Source organism: Balaenoptera musculus, chromosome 7 (genome assembly GCF_009873245.2).
Source record: "Balaenoptera musculus isolate JJ_BM4_2016_0621 chromosome 7, mBalMus1.pri.v3, whole genome shotgun sequence".
Classification (NCBI taxonomy): Eukaryota; Metazoa; Chordata; class Mammalia; order Artiodactyla; family Balaenopteridae; genus Balaenoptera; species Balaenoptera musculus.
The window spans coordinates 59,046,498-59,065,005 of record NC_045791.1 but is presented as its reverse complement, the minus strand read 5'-3'; the positions used below and the strand labels follow the sequence as shown (position 1 = coordinate 59,065,005).

The window sequence follows — 18,508 nt, the reverse complement described above, 5'->3', positions numbered from 1 at the left end:
CAAGCTCATGTACATCCTTCACTCCAAAGAACACTGAACTGTCAGCAACACAATATTTATGCAGGGAATCGTATCAGCAGTGAAAGAACTGTATAAAAATAAATAAAAATAGGCAGTAGATTTAGATGCTATAAAATAAGTATTCTACATCTATTAAAAATGAGTCTTACCTCATCAGGGCTAGGAATAATATTTACACTGACAACCTGATCACAAATAATAGATTCTGAATGTATTCTGTTCAACCGACTCCTTAGTTCAGCATTCTGGTTGAGTGCCTTAAAATAACAAAAACCGCATATGTAATTTCAAGTTATTAAGCAAGCATAAAGCAGAACAAGCACACAGGTACACTTTAGACAACAAAGTCTTATGATGTTCTTAGCTGAAACTTTTGGTGTCACCATAGGCCAGATCCCACTGGTAAGAAGGAAATAAATGGCTCAGAATTAAGGCACTCAGTTTTTTGCAATATAAGACTACTACTTAGTAGGTCAGTGGGTTGAAAGAGTTCATGGATTTCATAAAAATGATTCATGGAATTTTCTCTCCCTTAGAGTCAGGTCCATTACACCCAAGCCCAGTCTACCACCACATATATATCACATTTTACATCCTAGGATAAAAATTATTGAGTCTTTCAATTTTTTTTTTTTTTTTTGGTTTTAGTTTCTAAAATTTGGGAGTTGTTTCAAAACCAGATATCTTAAAAATTATTTGGAAATGTAATGAACAATGAACTGGCTTTATATTTTATAAAGCTATATTTTAGTCTGGTGAAAGAAAATAGTTGTCTTTCCACTTTCTAGGAGCACATAATTAATACCTATGACAGTACAGCAGAACTAACTCAAGCATAGACCAAAGATGCCTTCCCTGAACAGTGTAAACATCGACAAGTATAATAAAGAACATATCACAAAAAGGAAACTAACTCCAAGCTACCTGCATCTCATGACTTTTAACATACCCTAAGTCAGCATCAGTAAAACACCATCTGCTACAACTCAGTTTAGAGGGTGGGGCAAGAAGAGAACAGCTTTACATAAGCATGGGCTCCCTAACAGGGGCCCTGTGGACAGAGGCACATGGAGCACATTAGTGCATGGGAACCTGTTCCATATACAGAAGACACATGTAGCTGACTGGATTACACCAAGTCTCAAGTAAAAGACCTTTGTGAGGACAAAGCCCAGTGAAAAGCTAGACAGCTCCTTTCCTTCCCATTAAAACCAGCAATTAGAAGATGGAAGTGAATGTTTCAGAGTGAAAAGATAAATGTCAGGACTTACTGAAGAGCACATCTGCCCCGGGGAGTGAGGATTCTGCTTTTCTTTGTAAAGAGTTGATGACTACGGTAAACCAATACGTATACAAATATAACAGCATAACTATAACTCTGTACCTATTAAATCACCCAGGATAAATTACACAGTGGCTAAACTTCACACTTTCATTGAGGGGTGCAGAATCCTTGGGCATGGAGCACGGAACAGCCCCTCTCCCTTCATCCCAGCTTTTGCTTTTTAAGAAGAAAACTGTTCACTCGCAGCTTTTGGTTTTTGTTTAAAGTCTTTAAACCAGTTTGTAAACTATGTGTAAAATAGAACACACTTGGTCTTTGTGGGCTGTCAAGTATTGATGGATTAAAGGTGGACACAGATCCTACAGTCATATTGCAGACAGGAGGAAATATGTGTCCAGTTCTCTGAGAAAACAGGGATGTGTTAGTGAGAAAAAAGGTGATTACTTTTTTAGTAAATAAACCATGTGCTTCCTAATACCTTTATATTCTGCAAAAGTGCTCAGGATCATTTTTCTTGGAGCAAAATCTCAAACACTTGAAATTTGAAAAAAAAAATACTGTATAATTCGTATTCTTTGTGACTACCTATGCTTATTTGTTCTTTCATTATTTTTCTGTCCACAAGTGTACTGAAAGCTGTCTTAGTTATTGAAATAATTAGAACCAGATATATTTTGTTGTCTTGGAAGTAGGAGGCCTTGTTGTAAGTTGTAAGATGGTTTTAATTGCAGAATCACATTTATGACTTCAGGGTTTCACACAAACCTCAACTAAGGGTTCCTCCAGAGTGACTGCACCTTTTGTTGCCCCTGGAATAGAGTTAACAAAACAAACCCCACAAAAACTCAAGGGCAAGGATAAGTAATGTTTTTTTCAGAGGATGGGAGTTTTACACACAAGTGTCCCATTTATAAGGAAACTTGGAGAATTGTTTGCTCTGGATGTTTAAGAAAGTTAAATTCCCATTTAAGCTCTCATCTCATCCAGTATTCATTAAATGTAATCTTGCCTACAGGTGTGTGTGAAGGCACAAAAGGTAGCCTCTAGCTGATAATATCAATAGGAAATGAGCTGAAAATTAAAGGAATATTGTATTAATAATATATATGCAGTGGTAGAAAAACGTTGTTACGTGGCACAAAAAAGCATGGAAATAAATACTATTCCAACTCTGGCAACCCCAAGGGCAGAAAGTGTAAGCAGATGCGGAGCATGCAACAGCCCATTTCTGTGTGTCTTGCCAGGATGGCTCCTCCTTTTGCCTCATTCACACAGACTTTTTTTTTTTTAATTTTTATTTATTTATTTATTTATTTTTGGCTGTGTTGGGTCTTCGCTTCTGTGCGAGGGCTTTCTCTAGTTGTGGCAAGCGGGGGCCGCTCTTCATCATGGTGCACGGGCCTCTCACTATCGCGGGCTCTCTTGTTGCAGAGCACAGGCTCCAGATGCGCAGGCTCAGTAGTTGTAGCTCACGGGCCTAGTTGCTCCGCGGCATGTGGGATCTTCCCAGACCAGGGCTCGAACCCGTGTCCCCTGCATTGGCAGGCAGACTCTCAACCACTGCGCCACCAGGGAAGCCCCACACAGACTGTTTTTGAAGTTGGCTACAACCAAGCGCCATGAGCGCTCTTAGGGAGTGCTCAGGACCACATTTGTTACTTCCCTCCCTGAAGCTCACCTATTTTCTCTACAACGATATTATGTAAACATCCTTGGGAACATTGAGGTATATGGATATTTTCAGTGAAATGACACTATTAGTGGTAATTAACATAGAAGAGCCCAGTTGATGGCAGAAACAATATACAGAATGCACCCAAGGAGTCTGTACAGTGGTGAAGCGAGGGAAAAGGAGGCATGTCGCCAGCCACTTGTGCCAGGTCATGAGCAAGAAAAGCCATGGAAACTTGTGAGTAATAACATTGCTCCAGGAGTGGCAGACGGGGTCAAGGCCTAACAGGCAGGAAGCAGCCTCGGGCTCAGGAACTGTGCCTAGATTCTTTAGGAAGTCTCACTACTTGCTTTCATGAGTGAGCTCAGACCGCACTACAAACTCTCCGCAAAGTATACTCATTTCCCCACACCTCATGTCCCTCATACACATTCAAGTGTAATATATCCAAGAAACACATAATTCCTGACCCATCTATAAAAGAAGTTACCATCTTGAAGTTCTAAGCCAGAATTAATTGCCCAAATCCTCACCTCCTTGGCTATTAACTACCATTCACCCCCCTAGGCAGACAATGGGTGAGAATTTACCTTAGACTGGGTGAGACTCTGGCATAGCATATACATTTTACTGAATGGAACTGTGGGTTCTGGGAAGGACACATAGAAGCCTGAAGGCTGGAGAAGGATATGAAACATATGGCAATGTGGGATCACCAGAAGACTTAAACCCTTCAGATAAAAGCAAAACTGGTTGAAAAGGAGTGAGAATATAAGTATGGAAACTGTCAAAGCTAGACTGTCAAGAACCTGGGTATCCCTTAAAAATCACCTTGTTTTTTATTAAAAAAATACTATTATAGTGTATTTGGAAAACACAAAAAAGTAGAAAAATATTTTTAAAAATTCATACCTTACTACCCAATCAACCAATTTCTGGTAGCTTGGTATATTTCTTTCTTCTTTCTTTTTTTAAATTTATTTATTTAATTTATTCATTTTTGGCTGCATTGGGACTTTGTTGCTGCACGCGGGCTTTCTCTCTAGTTGCAGTGAGCGGGGGCTACTCTTTGTTGAGGTGCACGCGCTTCTCATTGCGGTGGCTTCTCTTGTTGGGGAGCACGGGCTCTAGGTGTGCAGGCTTCAGTAGTTGTGGCACGCAGGCTCAGTAGTTGTGGCTCGTGGGCTCTAGAGCGCAGTCTCAGTAGTTGTGGCGCACGGGCTTAGTTGCTCCGTGGCATGTGGGATCTTCCTGGACCAGGGCTTGAACCCGTGTCCCCTACATTGGCAGGCGGATTCTTAACCACTGCGCCACCAGGGAAGCCCGGTAGCTTGGTATAGTTCTTTCTAGCTTTTTTTCTTATGCATTTTCCACATTATTTAATGGGAACATATTCTACACCCAGTGTCTGCCACTTATTCTTTGTATACAGATATTTATTTTACGTTTCAAACTCTTCACAAATGTGATTTTAATAACTGCGGAACAAGTGATTATTTTCTACTCTTGGGCACTTACGTTGTTACTGATTTTTATGAGGATAAATAATGCTGCCATGAACGTTTATGTGCATACAGGCTTTCTACATTCAGCATTACCCCCTTAGATTATACATATCAGCCATGGACCAAAGGGTCAAAGGGTAAAATATTTTTAAGGCTTTTAATAAACATTGCCAAATTATGTCCAAAATGACATCAATTTAAAGTTACTGGATAGCTAAAAAAAAAGATGTAAAGGATTCTATGAAGAATATCTTTATATACAACAAATCTGGCCAAGTCTCAGGGAAGTCTGAAATTCAGGAACAAATACACTTAAAACATTTATCCCAACACAGAATACCTATTTTGGATGTATCAAATGCTGTAGACAGGAAGGATGGTAAACGCTATGACTGGGCTTTAACTATGCTGCTACGTGCCTTAAGCCAATGTCTTTGCTTACATTCCCAAACATACCACGTTTCACTGATTCTAATATGCACAATTCCTCAAACATTAACACCTCTGAAGCACTGGTCAGTTTAATTGACATTTTTTTGTTTCTTAGTAATGCACAGAATGATGGCACATCTAACAGTGGATGTCGTACTGATTTAATGAAATTCAGTAACTCTAGACTGAGTACTGGGTCGTATTCTTCTGCTCACATTTGTATGGACCCAACACCCAATGCATTTAGCACAAGCTGTGTACAAACTCTGGGGCCAGAAATCAAACTGGTAATAGTGACGGAGTGTAATGTATTGAAGACAGACTCAAGGCAAGTTGAATCTTTCATTATAGTAATCTAGGGGGCTGAGTTTACCATAGTCTTACTATATACTATTTGATTTTGGTGTTCAGTGCATAAAATTATAGCTGCTGTGAAATAAAGTCATTTACAAAGGGATACGTGCCACATAAAATACCTTGTCCTACAGGTGTAAATCCAACATCTATGCTGCCTTTCAGGTGTAAAAGTTTACTTTTAAAGTTTCATGGGGTAAAATAACAGAATTATGTACATTTTTGTTTACATATAGATCAGGGATGAAATATTACTTTAGAAGAGAAATTCATTATACTGTTCAGCCTTGCAAATTATTACATGCCCAAGGCAGGTAAAAATTTATGCTGAGCATGTAGTGAAGAATGCTAATTTTACTTATTTTATTATGCTATGTACCTTCTAAAAGGATGATGGAATTTGCCAAGTTGATATATTTAAAAGCTTTATTGAAAAGCAGCATTTTAATCATTAGACATATATCAAATCGGACTTATGTCAAATAAAAAATAAGCTTTAAAAACGTTAGACTGATCTAAGAAGTTATTTAAACAGTCTCTCTCCTTCCCTTTCTGGGGGGAAACTTGGATTGGTAACTGTTCATTAAAAAAGTATCTGGGATCTAACTGATGATACCTGAATAAGGATCAAAGATGTCTTTAGGCTACCTAAAATCACACTATAATGTGATGTTATATTAACATAGAAACATACGTAGAACAGCTGTCTCAATGTACTCAAGCTATTTCATATCTTGTTCAATCCTTAGTGCTATATTTAAAGAGGCACAATGAAAATAGAAGAATTAGCCAATCAAGATGGCTACATCAGTTAATTGTTTCCCATCTTCAATGTCTCCTTATCTGCTAGTTCCTTCCCTTCATGATACAAACAAACTTAGATGACTGCCAAATTCAAGGTTGACTTTCAGTCCATATATCATTTGCTGCTAAGTCAGACCCTGTTAACCTTTTCATTCTTGAAATTATCAAAACTCTTTACCCTTGATCTCAATGATCATAGCTATCTAAATTTGTCAGCTGTTTCCCCTGGGTTTCCATCAAAGGATCCTCGTTTTTTTGTTTGTTTTTTTTAGCTTGTCCTTTAAATACTAATGTTCTCTATGGCAGCATCATTGGCCTCTTTTATTCTGACTGAAAACACAATTTATCAACATCTATAAATGCACCGATATACGGGGGTATCCACATCTTTCTGCCAGGGCATCTCTCCTGAGCCCTAGAGCTCAGGAGGAAATGATCCACCCAATGGGAAGGTATGTACAGACACAAGGATGTGAACACAGCCAAGATGCTGTGATAACACAGAACTGGAAGCACTGAATTCGCTAGTGGATAGGGTATAACTATCTTTATAGTCCCAAATTATTTTCACATTTTTGGAGTTCAAAAAAACGAAGTAAATATAACACCCCCCCACCCCCGCAAATAACCCAACAAAAATCTATTGAGGCTCTAAGTCTAGATGCAAATAAATGTTTAGACAAGAGAAGGAAACATTTAACCCGAAGCACGCAAGTTGATGTAATTTCACTTTATTTTACTTTTGTCATGTTGCTAACAGCTGCTGCTGTCTCCTGAGGTCCATCAAGGACCAATTCTTCCACGAACCTGATCTCTGGGTCTGCTCACAGCTCAGGCATCTCTCATTTCTCTGAACACCCAGAGCCCTGGAAATCTGCACTGCTCATGTGCCACTGGGAATGGACTACAGCGTGGTCCATTTAACTGTTTCCTGAGTAAATACTGCTCATCTCAGTAGTCAGATCATGAACTTCCTGGGAACATGGCCAGGGCTACTTTTAACTTGGTGTCCTATACCTTGCACTGTACCTAAAGTACAGTAGTTGAATTAAACACAATGAATAAATGAATGAACAAATGAATAACTGCTTTAAAATTTCTCTTCATCACCATTTCTAATCTCACCTGACCTCCCAAACTTAGACGTGTTTACTATTCTCTGTCTTACCAACAAGCAAATAAAAGCAAGCAAGCGGGAAACAAGCACATTTTCTTATTTTTCTCAGCACAAGCTTATCTCATACCACTAAGACTTCAATCCTTAATACATCTGAAGAAAACACTGCAACATGTAGGGGGACAAAAGTGTATTTGACACATTTACAGGATGACATACAAGATGTTTACTCACCATTATTTTGATCTTTCTGATTCGTGATCCTTTCAGGATCACGATTCAGAAGATCGATTAACATGGACTAGGTGTCCGACAGATACATGACATGAGATCAGTCCAGGGCAACCGTTCAAGTGTGCTTGTGAAGGAAGCCCTCTGCAGACTGGAACACAGTTGCCGCTTGGAATGCTCAGGCTCTCGAGTTCCCTAGTTTTGCACTGGAAGCAGCATATGCACCTCAACTGACAGTGTTTGATGGCAAACAGCAGAAAGTGTGGCCCAGAAAACAGCATTCAATAACGTGAAACTTAACGCTGAAAAGAAGCTGACAGTTCAGGGACATAAAACATGGCGAGACCAGTTTAAGTCTAATTTTCAGGAACTGAGGGAAACTCTTCAAGCAGGAGCTGATCCACATGGAAAACCACTTACCCAGGATTTGCTTGCTCCTTCGCTCTGATCCAAGGCACCAGGAAGTGAACAATATTTTATATAAACACTGAGTTCTCACACAAAATCAATAACAACATTGAAGTCTCAAAGGAAGTTTTAAAGGTGCATTTATAGACTAAATGAAAATATTTCAGAGGAAGTGCTCAGTGTAAGAAAGCATAAGTGCAACTTCATATAGCTAAATCTAAATATGTAACTATGAATACATATCTGAGTGCTTTTCCAAGATTTAAACGCTTCTTAACATTATCATCTGCATTTATAGGAGAGGTATTTTGTCATAATTATATCCATATACAAGTCAAAAAAAAAAAGAAAAAGAAAGCATAAGTGCAGTTTTAAAGGATTTTTAACAGAAATTTCAACCTTGAAATACACAGGGACTTGATTGGTATTAATAAGATCAATATAATATATATTGAGTAATATTTATTATAGTGTAAAATATATACTGAAATATATATAAGAGTCTAGCTTCAGGGAGCATAACTTAGGAAGAAAATCCTAAGAGTGCAAATCAGAATAGAAAAAATAGGTAATATTTATCAGTAATTTTCAACAGATTAAAATGTAAGTGGGAAAAAATAGTTAAGTGTGGAAGATCTGGTAGATTTTGTCTATTTGACATTGGATCAAACATATTCTGGAACATAACTGTTTAAATGTGTATGTAAATCATGTATAAATGCATGATTTTTTCTTTTTTTTTTAAACCAGGGACTGCCTTATAATGACTACAGAGAGGCATTAGAAGTATTCAATCAGCCAAAATAGCATTTATGTTTGCAAGCAAGTTTGGTTCATTTTCACTCTTACCTTGATATTGTTTGGAAGAAAAGTAATAAAATGTAATACTGACACTGCAATGTCTTGGGAGAATTTCAGATGATGTGCCATCCCCATGATGGATTGCCTCCACCCCCATCTTTGGCTTATAGGGTTAGGCATGTATTATGAGAGTGAAACAAACACTCTCATTTACCTGAGACAGTGACTGTCGGAGCCGTGCCATCTGCGTGCTGTGGCCTTTATTGTGATCCTGCTCAGAAACCATCTGCTTAAGCTTCTCCTTCTCTATAGCTATGCTATTAAACGCTGACTTCAAAAGAGAATGCACTGCGTGGGGAGAAAAGTAAGAAACAAAGATCAAATGGATCCAGAAAGAATATACAAAACTATAAACTTCTCAGTACTTTAACTCATACACAGATATTTTCTGGAAAGTTTGTGTTACAGTCTAATTGAAAGTCAGCCATAAAATGGAATCTACCAGAACATCCATACACAAATATAGGAATGGTAATTAATCAGGATGAAAGTTTTAGCATTTCAAACCAGATAAGCCAACAAAGACCTGGAAGCAGCATATAAAATTATCAATTTTTAAATTTCAATATTTAGAAACTAAACTATAATTCCTAGAAGGAAAAGGGAACAAGTTTTACTCTGCCATATTTGAAGGCAATATTTGAGCAGTTCTGTGTACAATGAAGCCTCATGCAAATCATTTAGAACTATCAAAAATTATTTCCCCAAAGTGTGTACCCAAACAAGAGCATTTTATGAATCCTACCAATATAAATAAGACAGCTATTTTAGAAGTTCTAACTAGTTCTCTTTGGGGTAGGAAATGTTTTGGTCTTAAGAACAGCACTTGCATTATTTTCTCAGCCAAGAACATCATGATATCAGAAGTGTTTTTAAAGAGTACAAACTTACAGTTATAAGATGAATAAGTTCTCGGGATCTAATGTACAGTATGATGTTATAGTTAATAGCACTATATTATTTACATGAAAGTTGCTAAGAGAGTAGATCTTAAATGTTCTCACCACAAAAAAGAAATGGTGGGACTTCCCTTGTGGTGCAGTGGTGAAGACTCCACACTCCCAATGCAGGGGGCCCGAGTTCAATCCCTGGTCAGGGAACTAGATCCCACATGCATGCTGCAACTTAGGAGCCCACTTGCCGCAACTAAGGAGCCAGCAAGCCATAACTAAGGAGCCCATGTGCTGCAACTAAGGAGCCAGTGAGTCACAACTAAGGAGCCTGCGAGCTGCAACTAAGGAGCCCGCCTGCTGCAACAAAGACCCAGCACAACCAAATAAATATTAAAAAAAAAAGAAATGGTACGGTGTTAGCTATCGCAATTATTTTCAGTATATAAGTGTATCAAATCAACATGTATACCTTGAACTTATACAATACTACATGTCAATTATATCTCAATAGAGCTAGAAATAAAACAAAATAAAAGCAACAATAAAAACAACCTCCACTGCCATTTCTGCATACCTAACAACATACATTGGGAAAAATCCAAGGCAGTCTTTAATTCTGAAACACAAAAAGGCTGAATTTCCAACTCCTATCTTTATTATAACAGTTTCTATAAAATGCAAAGTCTTCTAAAAGGGATTTCCTTATAAGAGAAAGGATTTTTTTAAAGAAATGGAAAAATTTAGCATAAAACAGTGGCCTGAATTAAAGGGGAAAAATGGTGAGATCATAAGGGACTCACAATCTATTGATTTATATGCTACATTCTAGTTATCAATTTTAAGGTAATAACTTGATAGCTGAAATATGTTAACCCAACTGGCAGCTCTAAAAGCGGACTCTCACTCATTTCAAAATCCATAATTCTTCCTAAAGAGTTCATTCAATAGTCATAGAAAAGCCCCCCCTTTTTTTCTAGCACAACTGAAAAGAAAATATGTTGTTTCAACAAAGGCTTTAAAATTCTGTTGAAACTTGGATTTCCTGAAAGCCTCCGGATTGCAACCAAATACACAAAGCTTTCCCAGGGCTACCTTCAAATTTACCCATCTTCCTTTAGAAGCTGTGCTATAGTTAATTTACACATTTGCTGTCTCATTTTACCTGCTGCTATAACCTCACATTAGAAGTAAAAGCTACTGGCTTTCCTGGCCATAAATCTATGCTGTTACATAAACAGAATAACATTGTTCTAGTCTAATGACATGATTAGCATCCAGCTAAGACATGCAATAAAAATGTGCAAGGAGTAAAACAGCAGGTGAAAGAGAGGTGGCCTACAGAATCTCAACCGAAAAATCTATAGAAAAAAAAAAAGGTGGGGGAGATGATATAGTTTAATTGCTTCAGGATTGTGGAATTAAAGAAACCTCTGCTAGCACATCTTTGCTGATGGTTTAAGACTATACATTTTTGTTGACTTCAGCATTCCCAGAGATGTCCTCAGTGTGTGCCCCTTCTTTCCTGAGTCACTAGGCTCTTGAGTATTATGGGGGGTACTTGAGATGTTCCATTTAACACACATTTTCTTTTTTTTTTTTTTAATTTTTATTTATTTATTTATTTATTTATTTATTTATTTATTTATTTATTTATTTATTTATTTATTTATGGTTGTGTTGGGTCTTCGTTTCTGTGCGAGGGCTTTCTCTAATTGCGGCAAGTGGGGTCCATTCTTCATCGCGGTGCGCGGGCCTCTCACTATCGCGGCCTCTCTTGTTGCGGAGCACAGGCTCCAGACGCGCAGGCTCAGCAATTGTGGCTCATGGGCCCAGCTGCTCCGCGGCATGTGGGATCTTCCCAGACCAGGGCTCGAACCTGTGTCCCCTGCATTGGCAGGCAGATTCTCAACCACTGCGCCACCAGGGAAGCCCCTAACACACATTTTCAAGAATATTTTATAACCTATTACCAGCGGGCCCAGAGGAAATAAATGTGATTAATTCATAATAAGATGTTAGTGACCGAAAACAACATAATGTGTGTCTTTCTCCAAGAGACTGGGAAGGTACTATCAAAAGGCACACACAAACACACACACACACACACACACACACACACACAAAGTTTCAGCGGCTGAAATTTAAATACTATAGCAATAAGGGGAGGGAGTTAATTTGGGAGCTGAGGCTCTTCTTGGTAAACACAGACAAGACTGCCCAATCCACCTACACTCCACTCTCCTGCTTCTTATTTATTATACTCTTACTCTCTGTGCCTGATGACGGCAACTGAACTTCTGCAACATGCCTTATTGAAAACTTAACATCAAAAAAGAGACTCCAAGGTGGGGTGGACTTCTGCTCCCCTCAAATCTGGACTGGCCTGTGAAGCTCTGACCAGTAGAGTGCAGTGAAGGGACAGTGCTTCAGGTCCAGAGCTGCTGCTTCCATTCCAATCCACTCCATTCTTTTGGAGCCCTGAGCTGCCATGGAGAGGGAGAAGGAGAGGGACAGAGTCGTGTGCAGCCTCCCAGCGGTCCAACCAAAGTGCTAGTGAAGACACCTTGAACAATTCAGCCCAGCTTCCAGCTGAATACTGTTGAGGGAACCCAACCAATGCCACGTGGCACAGAAGAACTGCTTAGCTGAGCCTTCCTGAACTCCTTACCCACAAACTGCAAAGTAAAACTTATTATGTCGTTTAATAAAAAAAGAGTTTCAAACAGAATCTGTTTTTTTTCTTTTTTTCCCTTGCTAAGGCTAACTCACAAGTATGTATTAAGTGATGAAAAACAGATGTTGAGTAGTAGTGTCTGCTGACCTGCCTAGGATAATGCCTTTTTTTCCCCCTAAGTGTTTGATTCCGCAAATTTCAGAGAATAAATAGATAATCCCATTATCCTAATATTCTCTGAGTGAAGAAAATCAAATTTTAATTTATGATGACCTACAATCCTAGTGCCAGGCCTGAAGGCAATAGGAAGAACAGTCATCAAAGGTTAACACCCTTTTTGTCTTTCTGCCTTTCTGCCTTTTCTCACCCTCAATGCTACTTTCTTTACTCAGTCAAAACTGTAACCCTATGATGTGTGTTCTCCCAGGAGGCAGGCATCATATCCCACTGCATTTTGTCTATAGAATTGCAATAAATATATAAACCATTTGACCTTTCTACCATGACCACCTAAACAAGGATAAGAGAATAAATGGCAACTTCCCATCAAGCAAGAGAGCTTCTCTCAAGGGCACATTATATTTATTGTTACCTTTCTGTGCAATTAGACAAAATTCTTCTTGAAGCTTTGTATAATCCATTGAACTTTCCAGAGGGTCTGTGAGGTGGCTAGGGGGAGTCTGAAATTCAATATCTGCACAAAGGTTGGGGTTGGAGGAATGCAAACGAACCGGGGACATGGTAGCACTGAAAGGAACCTGAAAGGGGAGGACACAAATTATTAGAGACCAACAGCACATTGTTCCACCCTCTCTTACACAGAAAAGATCTCTTCCAGCCTCCAGAATAATAGATTCCTCCCTGAGGACACATTCGGAGACAGTACTCATTTATTGTGCAGGTGGCTGGGTAGGAAGGAGTCTCGTTTCCCATAGTTGATTTAGTACTGCCACTGCCTCACTGGCTTTTCACTGTCACAGGGAGAGATGACTACACAATGACAGGAAGAACAGGCACAATCCCAGATAAGCTTCAGCTCTGAACCCACTGAAAACAGTGCTGGCAGAAAGCAGTCTGAACTGTGACGTAGCTCACCTTCTCTCACAAAGTCTGGGTACTCAAGTCAGAGCACTTTTTATGCCTACTTCTTTCTGAGCCTGGAGCAGGAATTTACTGAACAGGTAAAAATTCAAGAGGTGCGTATACAGAAAGATTCACTTGCTCCATTGCCATGAGATAAAACATAAGTAAGTTTAATAGTAAATGTAACAATGGCTTAAAGGGACTCACAATTAAATTTGAAATTGATTCATCAAGATGTATTTGTAAATGAAATGTAAGTTACTGTAGTTTACCTTTGTATGTTACATAAACATGGCTTATGAACTGGCCAATATTGAAAAGCATTAAGTAAAAAAAAGTCATATTCCTATAGATTTTCCCAAATGGCTAGAGGTACTTCCTTGCCCAGGCTGGATCTGGGCTAGGCTTCTGATGGGTGGAGGCAAAGCACCTTTCCCTCTCCTCCTAGAAGGTTCTACCTGACCATTACAAATGCTGTCAGCCAAACACTCTTGGAAAATGAGAATACCAATTTCTCTTATAAATCAGATTACCAGTAACCTCCCCTAATTCTTACTATACAGATATGCATTCAATTATCTTCAAGAATCAGATTCTTAGACTCCTCCACAAGCTGAATTTTGTATAAATTAAAAGATAATTCACACCCTCTACCTAACAGAAAATATGCCGTAGGAGGAAGGAGCCAATATCTTGTCTGATGTACATGTATGTCAGAACCACTTCCTTTTTTCATTGTTTTATTTAGTTTTAAACCTCATGACAGAAGAAGAGGGGAGGGAGGGAGCAAGCAAGCCTCCTTGCCTGTGCCTGTGCCTCCTTGCCGTGCCTGTGCCTCCTTGCCTGTGCCTGTGCCTCCTTGCCTGTGCCTGTGCCTCCTTGCCGTGCCTGTGCACGGAGGACACAGAGGATGGAGGAGATGGAGAGACCCCAAAAATCTAGCCTGAGCTGCAGTTGGTGGGTCTGGGTGAGGGCAGTTGAGACTGAAGAGGGTCCTTAGGATGTAGCTTTGTCCTGGCAAGGAGTTATTTATCTCAAAAGATATCCAAGGCTTACTGGGAAAGAAAGCGGGCATGAAGCTTTCTCCCCAGTTCCGCTAAGCTAAGCATGTTAATACATGATATGTGAAGCATTTGGTATCTGGAGTCATCAAAGTAACTCTTCCTCATCCCCCATGGGGACCTTGGCTACACTGGGCTGGGAGGTGTCAACAGCTTGTTTATCTCATCAGGATCTGAATTCCTGGCTATTCCAGAGAAGAGACACAAAAGTGGCAGATAAGCCATTTGAGAAAATGGACTCCTTGGGTTCAGTAATTTGCTGGAATCCTATCCAGGCAACTTTGTGACAGTAATGACTGAGGTTTTTTAGGATATCCATAAGGGAATGGGGTTTATGTGAAAGAATATTTAAAGACAGATAAAGAAAATTTCTGTCCTTGCCTGTGGTGATGCTAAATCTAGAAAGAGCAGTCAGCCCAAGGCCCTCTAGGAGGGACAGAGAATCCATGGAAAGGTTGGTGATTAGGAGGTCATGGGCAGAGACTGTGACTTGAGGAAATGGATAGACCAAGGAGTTTGCAGATTTAAGGATATGGTTTCAGGATGCAAGGAACTAGAAGAGCATTTGAGAAAAAGGAATGTGCGTATTTGGTGGTGGGGAATGAAATGTGTTGAGGATCAACAAAAGGGTTTTATCTGCACTCAGGTGCCCTCAACACTCCGAGGAGGGGCATGGCGTAGGAGAGGGGTCTCCTCCCTTGAGTGGATAGGGAGGCTGGGGGAGAAGTAGTGATGGGAGGCCAGGGTGTAGTGGAGGCCCAGGGAGTCCAGTGAGGACACAGACTTGTTCCTGAGATAATGGGCTCTTTATTAAAAGTTGGAATCAGACACTGAGAAGAAAAACATGTTACAAATTTATATTTGAACATAATGGAAGTTTAAATTGGCAATTAAAACAGTAAAAATGATTCTGTATATAACCCACAGGGAAAGGGACTTGGAATGCTCTATTCAAACCGCAATCAAACAGTTCCCTGGGACATTGAAAACTAATATTTATATACTTCTGACTGAAAATGTTTATATTGATTTTTTTTTTTTTTTGGTTAAAAGAAGTATATGGAATGGATCATTTTAATTGAAAAATTCATGAAATGAAATTGAGAATACAAATTGAGATGTATTAATCTAACTCCAACTGAATATCTCTTCAGCCTGGGGACTTATTTACTCAGTTTTTTATTCATCAATTTGAGCATTATGGGATTTGAAAATTTAAATGGTAACTAGGTTCTCTGTCAGTGATGACTGGAGTGGGGCTGTCTACAACTCTCAATGTTTGTATGTGAGAAACCTCAATGCTGGAAATGCAACTTCACATCCTCCTTAGGAAAGAAATCCAGGGCTTCCTTGAAATCCTGTGACAGGGAGGAAGCCTGATCCTGGAATATTCTGGTACCAGTAACTGCAGTTTGGAAGGGGGCTGTTAGGAGATGCTTTTATCACCTGTCTATAAAGAAGTCAAAAGAGAAATAGATTGACAGTGAGCTACTGGCACTGAAATTTAGCAGTGGTGAACATGAATGAAAAAGAGAACACACAACAGCAAGTCTAAGGAAGATATTGAGCATACACAACTCACGGAGCGAATGTGAAAAGTCTGCTGTTACTCTGCATCCCATGGACAGGGATGCCAGTGTGGAGTACTGACTGCACTGGGACTCTTGGGGTCCTTCCACGGGGAGGGGCCAGCGTTTCTCCTTCCCAACCCCCTATTCCGTTGGGCCTGCCTGATGGCGCAAGTGGACCATTATGGATGCTGGTGCTAAGAATCAACAAGAATAAATCTCTGAAACATCTTGGGTGTTCTTGCCTTTGGGAGCAATCTCAGCTGCCCTACACACCTAAGTGGGCAAGGAGAACAAATAGCTGGAGTCATCTGGAAGAATTCCAGACCAAAGGTAACTAGCAGGATAGGACAGACTCCAAATGTGTGGGCTAACTTTACTGTTGGGAAGAGGAAAGACAGGGAATAAAGGGGAACCACTGCACTAAAAGAAACAGGAGGGCTGAGTCACCAGCGACAGGTCACTGAGATGTGGGCGAGGGGCTGAGGGAGCCAGTGGGAGGTCCTGCTAGATGCTGTCCTGCTCTGGTATGGAGTTAAAAGCTACAGATCCTGGAGGGTTTAGAGTAACCACTCCCTCTAGTTATTCCTGAATACATGACTAAATGCTGCCAGCTTCACTCGTTAGACGCTCTAAGTTATTCTTAACCTCTGTGGTCACAGCTACCCTGGAGGAGGTGAGCATTAATACCTCCATCTTTCAAAAGCTTTTTCTCTTGTACTCCCAACTAAAAAAAAAAAAATCAACCTATTCAGATAGGTTCTAATCTCAGTTTTATTATACTCACTATATGTATCTGCAATCAAAAAATGAACACAGTAGAAACACAAACACTTCCCTGCATGCCATCTTAGAAGTACATTATTTAAGGAAACATTTGTATTTTCATAAAATGACTGACCCTCCCTTTCCATACTGAGATATTGTTCTCTCTCTAATAATCATTTGGATTTCTGAATTTTGTAAATGAAAGGTTACATTTAAGAATTTAAAAATTGATTTTACATGGATTTATTGTCAGAGTCTGTTACCATCTCAGTATCAGATACTTTTTTCATCTGTATTTGAATACATGCATAAGATAGACATTAATCATGAAATCAATTTCAAAAATTTGTTTGTTCAAGTGTTCACAAAGCTGTGAGTTTAAGAGTCAGTGACTAATAAATTCCATGTCACTTGTCCATTTCACAATCAAAATTATTTCTGTCTCTCAAACAAACCAGCGAAGTACCCAGATATAAATCAAGAGTCAGTCACTAGTTATAAAGTAGAAAACCAACAATCCATACACCAGTATCCATTCCCCTACAACGCAACCAAAATCTTTTCATATTTTTCAGCAATTCTAGTCTTAAAATACATTCCTCCAGCAGCAAGAGCAAGACTATGATAATTCAGGAAATCTTACGTAATAGCCAAAAAATTAATGTTTGCCATGAACTCAGTACTCTGTATATAAAAAGTTGATAGGATGTCATGATTAAACAAATATTATGATTTATTTTTATCCAGCATAAGGTTCTTGGTTTACATATTCTATTTTATATTCCACGTGGCAGTTCACTATTCTAAGCACCTTCTATTCAATTTTAAGTTTTAGTTATTTGCCTTATATATCTCAATACTTCCTCTATCCTCCTAATATCCATCCTATTTTCTCTTTAAAAAAAAAAAAGCCAAACTAACATCTAGATGTGAATTAAACACCATTTAACTTTGTGGTTTTCTCCTTTCCACACTATATTTTCTGATTTCCAGCTCAATATTCTTTCCAGAAAACAACTTTCCTTTGCTAAGTGTAAGTTTGGGTAGCCGCTGAGAGATGACATCAAAATTCACCTTTCTTACCCTCTCATTTCTTTATTCTCACATCCTTTTCAAATAGTCACATTGCTACCAAAAAAGCACAATTTATGTCTGTAGTAACATGGCTTTTCTTAGAAAAACAGAAATCAGTTAGCAAAGGTTCCAATATCAGTATGGCAAAAAAAAAAAAAAAAAATACAAAAAGAAAAACCCCCAAACCCACATCGTTTCAGGACATCGCCCACACACTCCGTTTTGCATCCTTGAATTTAAACTGTTTCTCACACTGAGAGTAGAAGTAGAGATCTGGATCCCATGATAGTTTTCCATTGCAAACCCAAACACCTGTGTGCGAGGCCGGCACTGCAAAGACAGCCAGAGAACATGCGAGAGCTTCGCCAACACAGGAGAGGGCTGTGCTTGATGCCATCGCACACGAGGGGCACCATTAGAATGCGGGGCAGGGTGACACTAGTACACAGTTTCTCATTCTCATTAAACATCCACTTGAGACTGAAATCCACTCACTGTTGTAGCCACTGCTGCTGCTAGCCTCTGCCGGCGCCGAGTTGTGCTGAACTGGCCCTTCGAAGATGGCCCTTCCTGACAGTGAATGAGAGAAGAGGAGGGAGGAGAAAACACGGGATGGGGGAGGGAGAAGACAGGATATGGGAGGATGAAAGATAATCAGACAAGGGAGAGGGAGAATTTTTAACTGAAAGTTGACTTT

The 18,508-nt window shown here is 39.4% G+C and overlaps 1 protein-coding gene and 1 non-coding gene across 10 annotated transcripts in view; both read right to left on the bottom strand.

The window, feature by feature from the left end:
- The window catches only part of OSBPL6 (oxysterol binding protein like 6), a 214,572-nt gene that overhangs the window by 24,865 nt on the left and 171,199 nt on the right, over window positions 1-18,508 (bottom strand). For 6 of the 9 annotated variants that reach the window (XM_036857698.1, XM_036857701.1, XM_036857702.1 and 3 more), the window contains 4 exons: window positions 18,307-18,381; window positions 12,850-13,015; window positions 8,845-8,978; window positions 171-278 (listed from right to left, as the gene is read on the bottom strand). In XM_036857698.1, the coding sequence (XP_036713593.1) occupies window positions 171-278; window positions 8,845-8,978; window positions 12,850-13,015; window positions 18,307-18,381 (483 nt within the window). The remainder of the gene's footprint in view (window positions 1-170; window positions 279-8,844; window positions 8,979-12,849; window positions 13,016-18,306; window positions 18,382-18,508) is intronic. The other 3 variants (XM_036857704.1, XM_036857705.1, XM_036857707.1) reach the window with 3 other exon arrangements.
- Window positions 12,435-12,578, bottom strand: LOC118898604. The gene has a single exon (XR_005020750.1). It is a non-coding gene; the product is annotated as a small nucleolar RNA SNORA79 (small nucleolar RNA).